This window comes from Dendrobates tinctorius, unplaced genomic scaffold (genome assembly GCF_039654945.1).
Source record: "Dendrobates tinctorius isolate UK_male_01 unplaced genomic scaffold, ASM3965494v1 ptg000011l, whole genome shotgun sequence".
Lineage (NCBI taxonomy): Eukaryota > Metazoa > Chordata > Amphibia > Anura > Dendrobatidae > Dendrobates > Dendrobates tinctorius.
This window is the reverse complement of record NW_027361679.1, coordinates 105209416-105223511: the sequence shown is the minus strand read 5'-3', so window position 1 is coordinate 105223511 and position 14096 is coordinate 105209416. Positions and strand designations below refer to the sequence as shown.

At 44.9% G+C, this 14096-nt stretch overlaps 1 protein-coding gene across 1 annotated transcript in view; it reads right to left on the bottom strand.

Moving 5' to 3' along the window:
* LOC141049408 (disintegrin and metalloproteinase domain-containing protein 10-like) overlaps positions 1-14096 on the bottom strand; it is a 245653-nt gene that overhangs the window by 186430 nt on the left and 45127 nt on the right. The window contains exons 4-6 of the mRNA XM_073545856.1: positions 10407-10553; positions 8328-8413; positions 4239-4361 (exon numbers count right to left, since the gene is read on the bottom strand). Coding sequence (XP_073401957.1) covers positions 4239-4361; positions 8328-8413; positions 10407-10553 — 356 coding nt within the window. The remainder of the gene's footprint in view (positions 1-4238; positions 4362-8327; positions 8414-10406; positions 10554-14096) is intronic.

Here is a 14096-nt window from a genome sequence, read left to right as displayed (position 1 = left end):
GTTGGGGTGAAGGACACAAGGAAAGGTGTGGTTCATGAACATGAGCCTCCAATGACGACTCAGTGCTTTTACTTTTTACAACTGAAGAAGAGGAGGCGATAGAGCTGGAGGCTGAGTCAGCAATGTAAGACAAAACTTTTTCCTGATGCTCTGCCTTTAAAAGCGGTTTGCCAACTCCTAGAAAACTAAGCGTTCGAGGCCTTATGTAGACAGACGATGACGCAGGGTCAGCACCTCCTGCATTTGGTCCTATTTTGCTCTTGCCACTACCATCAGATCCACCACCAACACCATCATTACCAGCTGCCAACCCCCGCCCAATTCCACGGCCTCTTCCACCAGCTTTCCTCATTTTTGGTAGAAATGTAGACAAAATCCAACAAACTATATAGTAATGTAAAACAAGGTACAAGGTGTCTATAGGACAGGGGAGTTTTAGAATTTCTGCACACACTTGTGGACAGTGGACACTTGTGGATTGTGTGCGGCCCACTGATATCTGAGCGCTATGTGACACGCTCGATGGCACAGCTGCCTGTGACCAAAGTGACGAGAGGATAATGGAGATTTTGAATCTCTGCGTACACTTTTGGACACTGGACACTTGTGGATTGTGTGCGGCCCACTGATATCTGAGCGCTATGTGACACGCTCGATGGCACAGCTGCCTGTGACCAAAGTGACGAGAGGATAATGGAGATTTTGAATCTCTGCGTACACTTGTGGACAGTGGACACTTGTGGATTGTGTGCGGCCCACTGATATCTGAGCGCTATGTGACACGCTCGATGGCACAGCTGCCTGTGACCAAAGTGACGAGAGGATAATGGAGATTTTGAATCTCTGCGTACACTTCTGGACAGTGGACACTTGTGGATTGTGTGCGGCCCACTGATATCTGAGCGCTATGTGACACGCTCGATGGCACAGCTGCCTGTGACCAAAGTGACGAAAGGATAATGGAGATTTTGAATCTCTGCGTACACTTGTGGACAGTGGACACTTGTGGATTGTGTGCGGCCCACTGATATCTGAGCGCTATGTGACACGCTCGATGGCACAGCTGCCTGTGACCAAAGTGACGAGAGGATAATGGAGATTTTGAATCTCTGCGTACACTTTTGGACACTGGACACTTGTGGATTGTGTGCGGCCCACTGATATCTGAGCGCTATGTGACACGCTCGATGGCACAGCTGCCTGTGACCAAAGTGACGAGAGGATAATGGAGATTTTGAATCTCTGCGTACACTTGTGGACAGTGGACACTTGTGGATTGTGTGCGGCCCACTGATATCTGAGCGCTATGTGACACGCTCGATGGCACAGCTGCCTGTGACCAAAGTGACAAGAGGATAATGGAGATTTTGAATCTCTGCGTACACTTGTGGACAGTGGACACTTGTGGATTGTGTGCGGCCCACTGATATCTGAGCGCTATGTGACACGCTCGATGGCACAGCTGCCTGTGACCAAAGTGACGAGAGGATAATGGAGATTTTGAATCTCTGCGTACACTTTTGGACACTGGACACTTGTGGATTGTGTGCGGCCCACTGATATCTGAGCGCTATGTGACACGCTCGATGGCACAGCTGCCTGTGACCAAAGTGACGAGAGGATAATGGAGATTTTGAATCTCTGCGTACACTTTTGGACACTGGACACTTGTGGATTGTGTGCGGCCCACTGATATCTGAGCGCTATGTGACACGCTCGATGGCACAGCTGCCTGTGACCAAAGTGACGAGAGGATAATGGAGATTTTGAATCTCTGCGTACACTTGTGGACAGTGGACACTTGTGGATTGTGTGCGGCCCACTGATATCTGAGCGCTATGTGACACGCTCGATGGCACAGCTGCCTGTGACCAAAGTGACGAGAGGATAATGGAGATTTTGAATCTCTGCGTACACTTGTGGACAGTGGACACTTGTGGATTGTGTGCGGCCCACTGATATCTGAGCGCTATGTGACACGCTCGATGGCACAGCTGCCTGTGACCAAAGTGACGAGAGGATAATGGAGATTTTGAATCTCTGCATACACTTTTGGACTCTGGACACTTGTGGATTGTGTGCGGCCCACTGATATCTGAGCGCTATGTGACACGCTCGATGGCACAGCTGCCTGTGACCAAAGTGACGAGAGGATAATGGAGATTTTGAATCTCTGCATACACTTGTGGACAGTGGACACTTGTGGATTGTGTGCGGCCCACTGATATCTGAGCGCTATGTGACACGCTCGATGGCACAGCTGCCTGTGACCAAAGTGACGAGAGGATAATGGAGATTTTGAATCTCTGCGTACACTTTTGGACACTGGACACTTGTGGATTGTGTGCGGCCCACTGATATCTGAGCGCTATGTGACACGCTCGATGGCACAGCTGCCTGTGACCAAAGTGACGAGAGGATAATGGAGATTTTGAATCTCTGCGTACACTTGTGGACAGTGGACACTTGTGGATTGTGTGCGGCCCACTGATATCTGAGCGCTATGTGACACGCTCGATGGCACAGCTGCCTGTGACCAAAGTGACGAGAGGATAATGGAGATTTTGAATCTCTGCGTACACTTTTGGACACTGGACACTTGTGGATTGTGTGCGGCCCACTGATATCTGAGCGCTATGTGACACGCTCGATGGCACAGCTGCCTGTGACCAAAGTGACGAGAGGATAATGGAGATTTTGAATCTCTGCGTACAATTTTGGACACTGGACACTTGTGGATTGTGTGCGGCCCACTGATATCTGAGCGCTATGTGACACGCTCGATGGCACAGCTGCCTGTGACCAAAGTGACGAGAGGATAATGGAGATTTTGAATCTCTGCGTACACTTTTGGACACTGGACACTTGTGGATTGTGTGCGGCCCACTGATATCTGAGCGCTATGTGACACGCTCGATGGCACAGCTGCCTGTGACCAAAGTGACGAGAGGATAAGGGAGATTGGATTGCTTTTAAAAAAGCAGTTTGCGGAGCAGTGGGTAAACAGCAATGCCAGCGTGTCAGGAAGCCTTAGAAGGCAGCCCAACAACCAACACCACTGATACACCACAATATAGCCTCCCCTTGCACTGCACACACAGTGACTTGTGTGTTGTGCAGGCCAAATCGCTAGCAGCAGAAGCAGTTTTTTTGTCTTCTTCCCTGCCTAACGCTCTCCCTACAGAATCAGCAGCAACCTCTCCCTATACTAAGATCGGCAGAAGTAAGATGGCGGTCGGCGTGCACGCCCTTTTATACCCCCTGTGACTCCCACCAAAGCAAGCCAATCACTTGCATGCCCTTCTGAAAGATGGTGGTGACCCGTGCCTATGTCATCACGTTGCCCACAGTGTCCGTGGATCCTGATTGGCTGAAAAAGAGCGCAAAACAAACTTTTGAAACGCGACCGTGGCCGACCTCATCCTAGGGTCGGGTTTCGTTTCATGAAACCCGACTTTGCCAAAAGTCGGCGACTTTTGAATTTTTTCGACCCGTTTCGCTCAACTCTAGTAGTATCCCTTAAATGTTGTCCTTTTTTCTTATTAATCTATTTGTACTCTTGCCTGGAGATGAAGCCTCTGTGCTCTGAAAGATTGCAAACATATTATTTTCTGATTAGCCAATAACGGTATCACTCCTAGAATACTTTTGCCATCATTGGGCAGAAAAGTATTTACATGAAGTTCAATTTGTAAGTCTATGAACAAAGATGTCTAAGAAAGCACCATACCGAGAGTTTCCTATGTAAGTGTTAGTGACACAATACAAACTAAAACACTTTGTATGTACTGTAAATACATTCATATTTTACAATAAAATTAACTAACCTCTGGCCACAGATTCTTAAGAACCACTCTTAAAATTGTGAGTAAAAAACCACAGTAGTCCTGGTAAATATTGACTGTAACACCTGTCCTAGTGGAATAGGTGACTTACCTCTGGTTCCATTTCTGCCTAATATTTGAAGTGAATTGATTTGCTACAAATCAAATATTTTGAAAAAAAATCATCAAAGCTGGAGATTTCTAGTTCATCTCTTCTCGTAATTATCATATATCTTATATCGTATTGGTAGATGATAAATGTTTTCATGGAACAGCATAGTAATGTGGATATCCTTTCTGATGAGTCAACTCAATGTATTTCTAATGTAATATGTAATTATAAAGTAGGGTGATTTAGAACTTTCCAAGAGGTTTAATTATCTTTCTAACGTTATTTTTCTAGTCTGTTTATACCTGAGATATTGCTTCTTGTAAGTTTCCAAATCTTTTGAAAAATAAATAATCAGCCTTCAAATGGATGGGACATGTTGTACGGGATGGATCCACACTTCTCTTGGTTCTAAGTACCGACTCTTCCTACATGGGGATAAAAAAAAATACAAACTGTATGTTATTATTATTTATTTATATAGCACCATGGATACCATGGTACTGTACATGAGAAGGGGTTACATACAAATTACAGATATCACTTACAGTAAACAAACTAACAATGACAGACTGACATAGAGGGGAGAGAGGACCCTGCCCTTGCGGGCTTACATTCTACAGGATGGTGGGGAAGGAGACAGTAGATTGTGGGATTGCAGCAGTTCCGGTGTTGGTGAGGAGGTAGCGGGGTTATTGCATGCTGTAAGCTTTCCTGAAGAGGTGAGTTTTCAGGTTCTGTCTGAAGGATCCGAATGTGGTTGATAGTCGGACGTGTTGGGGCAAAGAATTCCAGAGGATGGGGGATATTCGGGAGAAGTCTTGGAGGCAGTTGGGTGAGGAGCGAATGTGTGGAGGAGAGAAGGAGGTCTTGGGAGGACCGGAGATTACGTGAGGGAAGGTATCGGGAGATTAGTTCAGAGACATATGGGGGAGACAGGTTATAGATGGCTTTGTAGGTCAGTATTAGTAGTTTGAACTGGATATGCTGAGGGAATGGGAGCCAGTGAAGAGATTTGCAGAGGGGAGAAGCGGAATTGTAGTGAGGAGACAGATGAATTAGTCGGACAGAAGAGTTAAGGATGGACTGGAGAGGTGTGAGGGTGTAAGCAGGGAGGCCACAGAAAAGGATGTTGCAGTAGTCGAGGCAGAAGATGATGAGGGCATGCACAAGCATTTTAGCAGATTGAGCATTGAGGAAAGGATGGATTCTGGAGATATTTTTGAGCTGGAGGTGACAGGAGGTGGCGAGAGCTTGGATGTGCAGTTTGAAGGACAGGGCAGAGTCAACGGTTACTCAGGTACGGGGGAAAGCATGATGTCGTTAATTGTGATAGATACATCAGGTAAGGAAGATCTGTGAGATGGGGGAAATATGATGAGTTCAGATTTGTCCACATTAAGTTTGAGGAAGCGAGAGGAGAAGAAGGAGGATATTGCTGATAGACACTCCAGGATTCTGGACAGCAGAGCAGCAGAGAGGTGACATCTGGGCCAGAGAGGTAGATCTGAGTGTCATCAGCATAAAGGTGGTACTGGAATCCGTGGGACATTATGAGTTGCCCCAGGCAAAGTGTATAGATTGAGAAGGGTAGGGGTCCTAGAACAGAGCCTTGGGGGACTCCAACAGAGAGAGGGTGGGATGAGGAGGTAGTGTGGGAGTGGGAGACGCTGAATGTGTGGTCAGAAAGGTATGAGGAGATCCAGGATAGGGCGAGGTCTTTGATGCCAAAGGAGGAGAGAATCTGTAGTAGGAGGCAGTGATCAACTGTGTCGAAAGCAGAGAACAGGTCTAGAAGCAGGAGTATAGAGTATAGTCCATTCGCTTTTGTAAGTAGGTCGTTAGTAATTTTGGTCAGGGCTGTCTCAGTCGAGTGATGGGAGCAGAAACCAGATTGTAGATTGTCAAAGAGCAAGTTAGATGAGAGGTAGGAGGAAAATTCAGTGTGGATGTGCAGCTCCAGGAGTTTGGAAGCGAATGGGAGCAGCGATATTGGGCGATACCTGGATATAGCAGTTGGGTGGAGGGTTAGCTTTTTAGGCATGATTGTGGCATGTTTGAAAGCAGAAGGGAAGGTACCAGAAGTTAGTGATAGGTTGAAGAGGTGGGTTAGGGATGGGATAATAGTGGTGGTGAGGTTGGGAAAGAGGTGGGATGGGATGGGATCAAGTGCACAGGTTGTGAGGTGCGATTTGGAGAGGAGACAATTAAGCTCCCCATCAGTGATGTTGGAGAGGGAGGTTATGGGGTTTGGGCATTGGTCTGGTATACAAAGGGGTTGTGGTGGTTGAACAATGAAGACTTGCCTTGTTTGGTCGATCTTATTTTTGAAGTGCGTAGCAAAGTCCTCTGCAGAGATGAGGGAGGTTGGAGGGGGCAGTGGTAGGCGGAGGAGGGAGTTAAACGTTTTGAATAACTGTTGGGGTTGCAGGATAGGGAAGATACGAGGGTTGTGAAGTAGGCCTGTTTAGCAGAGATGAGGGCCGATTTGAAAGTGAGTGTTGCCTGTTTGAATGCAGTGAAGTCGTCTTGCGAAATTGTTTTCTTCCAACGCCGCTCCGCAAACCTGGACAATTTCCGGAGCTTTTTAGTGTTGTTATTGTGCCAGGGTTGTCTGTTGGTAAGTCGCACTCTGCCATGAACAAGAGTGGCATTGTAGAAAGCAGTGGCACTGTCTGTGTCATGGAATGAGGATATGGATGCCAGTGGTAGAATAGAGTCAGAGAGCATGTGGGTGTATAGGTCTGCAAGGTGTCTGCGGGGTGCACATGTTGCTGGACATGGGTGACAGGAGTGGAGGACAGGGATGAGAAAGTGAAAGTAGATGGTGGTCGATAGAGGGAGAGGGGAGGTGGTGAAGTTAGATAGAGAGCAGATGCGGGTGAAGACCAAGTCTAATGTATGTCCATCTGTGTGAGTGGCTGAGGAGGACCACTGAATAAGTCCAAAGGATGAAATGAGGGAAAGGGGTTTGGAGGCTGCTGACTGAAGCGTATCAGTGGGGATGTTGAAGTCACCCATGACGATAGTGGGGATGTCAGTGGAAAGAAAGTGATGAAGCCAGGTAGAGAATTGGTCAATGAAGGCAGTGGTCGGGCCTGGAGGTTGGTATATGACAGCCACTTGGAGGTTGGAGGGAGAGTAGATGTGGACAGAGTGGACTTCAAAAGAGGGGAGGATTAGGGAGGGAAGAGGTGGGATTGGGTTAAACGTGCAGTTAAAGGAAAGGAGAAGACCAACTACTCCACCGTGTCTGTTGCCAGGGCGAGGAGTGTGGGTGAAGTGGAGGCAGCCGTAACACAGCGCAGCAGAGGAGGTGGTGTCAGAGGGTGTCAGCCATGTTTCTGTGAGGCAAAGGAAGGCAAGATTGCTAGAGAGAAAGAGGTCATGAATCACATGAAGCTGATTGCCGATGGAGCGGGCATTCCAGAGTGCTCCAGAGAGAGGGAGCAGGGGGGGGGTGTCAATGGCACGGGATTTACGTTGGAAAGATTGCAGTAGTTCTTATTAGATAGGGAGCGGTAGGAAGGGGTAGTAATGGGGGTTATGAGCTGTGGGGTCCAGGATTGGGAGATATGTCACCAGCAGTGAGGAGAAGTAGAGAAAGGGTGAGCAGGTGGGAGAAGGAGAGTGGGCAGCTTGTTTTCTGTTTTATTAGGACAGATTTGAGGTTGAGGAACAGGTCAGCAGAGGAGGTCAGGTGGGGAGGTAAGAGGGAAGGGGAGATGATTATTTGGTTAGAGGGTGCTGGGGTTTGGAAATAGCGAAGGAGAGTGTGGATTAACGGAGCAAACACTGTGAGGGCATATGTAAACATGGTGAAGGAGTAAGAGGGTTAATAGAAAAGCTAGATCCAAGTAATAAGAAGTGCTTACTCAGCAGACATACCGAAAAGAGACAGATGCATAGCGTGGGTTACTGACTTCTGTCGTGACTAACTGCAGCTTCTTAATACGATACTTTTGCTGCAGTGATACTTATGCTGCAGAAATACGCATGCCAGACCCCACATGCATGCCCCCCTTAGGATGCTACTAAATATATAGGACTGAGTAGAGGATCAGGTGAAAGGGATTGTGGGAACTGGTTTGGGATAAATTAGCAATTGGCTAGCACACGAGGGGAGGTTAGACAATCAATGGCACAGAAATTTAGCCAGCTATGAAAATACTAAAAACTTGGTATGCTAAAAGTCTAAAACTTTAATGATCAATAGCAAGATACAGATGAAACAATAGTTAACATTAAATATGATGAGCCATTACTCACTAGTAAGCTACTAAACTGTGTGCTGTTAATCTATGCTATGCTAAGTGAACAATCTTAATTTTCATAAAAACAATAAACTAATTGTTCAGTACAGTAGCATATGTATGCAAAAAATAATTTCTAACCTTTGTTCTTCTCTTCATTTTCTCCAAAAATTCATATTTCTTCAAAGCCAGATCAAATGACTTCACATCTTTCATAAGGGAGTAGTCTAAAAATATAAGTAATGAAAAATGTCATTATAAGATTTTATGGCAATTTGATATGAAAATATTATATTAGTTACATAGATACATGGCTAACATGGTTGAAAAGAAAATATATAATGTATGTCCTTCAACTTTAAGGGTAGAGAGCGGATGAAGAGAAGGAGTATAGCTACAACTATAATTAATGAACCAATCTGCCCTAAAAGAGCAATTTTTCCCTCCTGATCCCAAGTGTCGATCAACTGGATAAAAATTCTGAATACGAACTTCACACATTTACGTAAAGGGGTTGTGCCATGACACACACTTTGCTGTTAAAAGGTTTTAATCAGGTATAAATGTTCATAAAAAAAGTTTAAAGTGAATAATTTAAATAATAAACACTTTTTTCTTTGTTCTCTGGTTCGCTTGTGTGACCTTCCTGTTGTAGATTGTGGGCGGGATTACAAGAAAACCCATGTGACAGCAGCTGCCTCTCCTTCATTGGCTCAGTGCCACATCACTGCCATTCTAGTCACCTTCCCCACTGAAGTGGTCAAATAGTCCCTTACTACGTTCCAGCTTCACAGCAATCCACTCTTATTTGTGCTCAGTACTTCATCTCTGAAAAACACTCCCCTGTCTAACACTTAGTCATCATATGCTTGAATTCTGTACGCATGTATATATATATATATATATATATATATATTTATATACATATATACATATTTAAAATGGCATAGAGTGGGATGCAGGCACTTGGGGCATGACAAGTATTTTGTGCCCTCTAAGAGCACATTTATACAAGCTGCAACAAGCATTCCTAGAAACACTTGTTTCCCAATTATCAACTTTTTTAAAGAGGCCACCAATCACCCAACGAACAAGTGAAAACTATCATCAGGCAAAATGTTTGTTAAGGTAGCTGAAAAATCAGCACTCTCAGGCCCCATACACGTTAGGCTTCCTTTACATGTCAGTGTTTCCGGTCTGTGTGGTGACAGTTATCACACGTACCGGAGACACGTTCGCATGCATGCTCATTATAAACTATGGGGCTGCGCACATGTCCGTGTAACCCACACGTAGACGAGTCTGTTTTTTTCCAGCAGCACGGACATCAATGCGTCCCGCATACCTGCACACAGATGACATTAAGGTGTGACATGCATGTGTCATCCATGTGACACATACCAGAATAGAATGCAGAATCGAAATCACATATAATGGTGTTATACGTGCAAAGATGTAGATAGATGGCTAAATAGATATCAGTGAGATATATAATTAGTGTGTTACGTGTGTAGTTTACTGTACTTGTTAAAAAAACAAATACATTTTAAAAAATGTTAGTTTAAAACCAAAGAAAGCAATCTTAACATGTAACTTGACTTGTCAATATGCTTTAAATGCGAAGCCGCAAATTCAACAAATTACCATTTTTTTGTTCTTTACAACCAATAAACTGTTGGCGTTGCTGAGCATAATAGTTTGTAACATTATATTTTTAAAAAATGTTTAGTTTTGAGGTTTGTCCAATAAAATTTGATTTATACTCGGTTGATGATTTGAACACTATGCTGACTCATTTACATTGACCTTTTAGATAAATCAGAGAAAAATAGCATTTGCATATTTTTGCATATAATTTGGAACGCTGTGTACATTGTCTTTTTTCCTCAACAATTTTGCTTATCCAGATGTTTTTGACTTTTACCAAATTTCACATTTTGTTTTTATGCGTCTCTCTCCAGTCTCTGCCAATGTAAGGTTCTGGAGAAATTAAAATTTTTTGATTTTTCAAATGATTTGCAACTTTTTGTGTTGAAAAGTATATAAAAAAAGCCAGTTTAAGACCAAAATTAGAGGATTTTTTTTATTTTATACTAGATTCATGAACTGTGTGCGCCATTTTGGTGCAAAATATGTCAGTGAATACCACAAGATAAAAAAAGAAAAGTGACTTCATTAAATCGCAAATGATGAATCAGGCCCATTGAGTTTTTTACTTACCAATGTCTCTCTCATGATACATGTATGAATCCACTGTGCCATTGTTATGCTTCTCGTATTCTATGTAAAATGTACCATTTCTTGTTTGGATAGAACCATGAAAATAACCATCAATCACAGATCCATGACAAAAGGAATCATTCTCATCTAAAAAAAAAAGTGATAATCTCAATGACTTTGTTAGTGCAGCAAAGATATACACACATTGAATAATTGCAAAGATTAAATATAATAAATTGCTTGCTTTAGGCAAATTTCACATGAAGATACTAGGAATTCACATTCATAACTTTGAGCAATCTTACCCAACATTCCAATAAATATACAGTATATGCTCAATTCAATTGTGTACATTTATTCTATTGAGGACAGGAAGACAAGCCATCAAGGCCGGCTACAGGGTTTCATGGGCCTCGTGCAAAAGAGTCTCAGTGGGCCCCTTTAACACATACCACAATCAATGAAGTACTAACTTGCACACACTGGGCACATCCGGCTTAGTTGATGGTAACTTATTAGTCACCTACCACGTCACCCTCAGTCTCCTTTGTAATAATTATTATTTTCCAGATAATCTCTTCTGTTGTTTTTTTATTTTCTGCCTCTTTACTATTTTGTAATCATTCCCTTCCCCTTACGATGTGGCCCGTTCAATCATACCTGGACCAAATAATTTGCTGTTTAGTACCATTCATTCTCCATGTCAATCATCCAGTCATATTTTTCCAAATAGGATCACAAGTTCTGCCCCACACATTGCAGCTCCCTTATTCACTACAGAGTCCACAGGACTCACTAGACACTAACAGCGCATGGGTCCATTAATTTATCAGATGAGCGCAGCACAACAATGATGACGCATTCCTCTCTTTCTTTAAGGTAGAGATGTGGCGCCCCCCAGGAGTATGGTCGCCACAGAGGCATTACCTTCCTCCTAGGGAGGGTGATGTCATGCTTGGAAGCAACGAAGGGTCTCGCTATCAGTTAAATACAACACACAGTTCAGTTCCCACTCCAGGCCAGCAGGGGGAGCTCTGAACCAAACTGGCGGAGGAGCTGCTCTCTGGGGGCCAGGAAGGGGAAGTGAAGTCAGTTCTGTGAGGAGGGCAAAGTGTGTGGATGTGGAAAAGAGAAGCTGGAGGATTGAGGGGAATTCAGGCCCACTTCTGGCTTCAAGCGCATGGTTCGGAGTCCGGTATCCGAAGTTGTATGGATGCTGATGGTCCTGCAGCAGAAACTGGAGGAACAGAAGGATGTAAAAGCTCTGTTCCCAACTAAGACTCGGAGGCACATCAGTAACGTGTGTGAGCCAGAAGAGATAGAAGGCTACGGCTGCCTGCCATACTAGGGGCGCTCTAAAGAGAGCAAGCAAGGGGGACTTCAGTGTAACTCAGGACTGCAAGTACCTCAGATAAGCGCTAGGAAGGAGACTACATAACCCATCTGCATAGAGAGATTCCTAAGTTGCTTCCAGGCTAATCAACTCCGGTTCCATCTGTGATCTGGATCCTGGACTGCACTGACATAAAGGAAAATGCACCCTGTTGTGTCATTGCCTTCTACCTGCAACCCCTTTGTCATGATCTGAAGTGATCTGACAGTTTTAAATCGCACTGGGTGAACTTTTTTTACTTTGGAAAGTTCCAAGGTGTCTTGACTGTCCCCGGTGGTGGTGAGTGGTACTGCACTTTAGGTTTTTGTGCACTTAATTATGGATCAGGGGTGACACCCTATAAAGGTGTGCTAGGGGTGTGCAATCACTGGCTGTGATATTGTGAGTTTGTTTTCACTTTGGGTTTGAGAGCCTGAAGGAAGGATGGAGCTGGTGAGGAGTCCTGCGCAGCTTAGCCAGGGGGGACGTGTTTCAGCTATGGTGTCTGGACGAAGGGCTGGCATGGCGTGGTGGAGTCGCAGTGATGGTGTCAGCGGGAAGTGTCTGCATGGGCTGGTGGAGTGGCGACTATGGAGAGTGGCACTCACCATGTGGGACATGTTCAATAAGGAATAAATTCTTGGACTTTGAGTGCGCTGCCAGACAGATTCAATAACCACACCAGGTTAAAAAAGTTAACCCTTTAATCCCTACGCGTTTCGAAGCATAACGCTTCTTCTTCAGGGGTTGATACATCAACCCCTGAAGAAGAAGCGTTATGCTTCGAAACGCGTAGGGATTAAAGGGTTAACTTTTTTAACCTGGTGTGGTTATTGAATCTGTCTGGCAGCGCACTCAAAGTCCAAGAATTTATTCCTTATTGAATTGTGGTACGGTTCCGCTGTGGACCGTTGGACGTGCAGCAGGCTGACTTACTATACAGGCTTTATTTTATCTTTGAGAAGGTGAGTCTAATACTTTCAGTATTTGAACATTTTACCCGGATAAGACCCTATTGCGCTTTTGTTTCAATCTTTTAGTGAAAATAACCATGTGGGACATGTGGGACAGGTGCGGAGCCTGTTTAGGGAATGTAAGGAGTGCAGGGACACTGGCTCAGGGGAGCTTAGGAGGTCTCCTGGTCCTCCATTCCCTATCGCAGGGCCCACCATTGTTAAAGTTTCCCAGGTTCCCCCTTTATTATTTGATTATTGTATGTATAACGTGTAATACCTAAATTCGCCAGGTGGAGGAGGCGTATCCACCTGCACGTTTTATTATTTAAATGCGCCCCACTGGAGGCGGTGTATCCAGGGTCACGTGTGTTATGGGTCCGCCTTGCGGTATCATCTGCGTCCTGACACACGTGCCCATGACACCCTTCAGCACTGCTACATCTCTGTGCCTAACACTGCACCCTCTCCCTCAACACCTATTACTACTGCCCTGGGACTACAGCTCCACCTGTGGGGAGCTCCAACATCATTGCTGCACCACACCATCTGTCCTAGAGAAGCTACCCTGCAGCGATGGTCAAACTGACCAGAAACCACAGGTGGCATCACGAATCATCTCAATAACTTTATCCCCATCACTCTACCCCTTTTACATTGACGGCCTGAGGCCACAGACCGGGTCACTGCCACTGTGACATCTCCCATTGAAATCAACGGGCCCAGCACCCAGTACCCTACTGCTTCCGGGGCGGGTTAGAGACTAATCTCTACCACGCATGCACAGTCTTCTGTTGTCGTTCCGATCACGTGACCGCGCTTATGCGGCCGTGATTGGCTCCCTCCCCTCTCTTATACCCGGAAGTATCCTCCGAGCTGTCAGCATCTCCCCTGCCAGCGGCTTACACAACTTCTGGGCACAGACTAAGGTAAAATAGCAGGCGATCTAGCTCAGTCTTCTTTCTGAAACCCCTCTTTAGCTTTGGATTCATTGTTAATCTTATTACAATGCATTTCCCTTGGACCGGCGGTGCTTTACATGCCAGTGCGGTCTCTCCCCTGTGATCCAATAGTATACTCTGTGCTGGACACATTACCTGAATAGACTACAGGTGACTACACTTTTTCCTTCAGCTAACGCTAACTTATGGTAACTTAGCTCTATCACTGTTGTGCATACTCAGTACCTTGTTCTTATTTCCAGTGCTATATTGTGGGCAAATACGCCTGATACTGATAACATCGTTACCCTCATATTTTGGGGCACAATTCCCATATATCGGGCATCTTCTGGCTTCTTAACTACCAAGAGGTCATTTACCTCTTCACTTGGCATTTTTTTCGTCCACACCCTATATTACATTA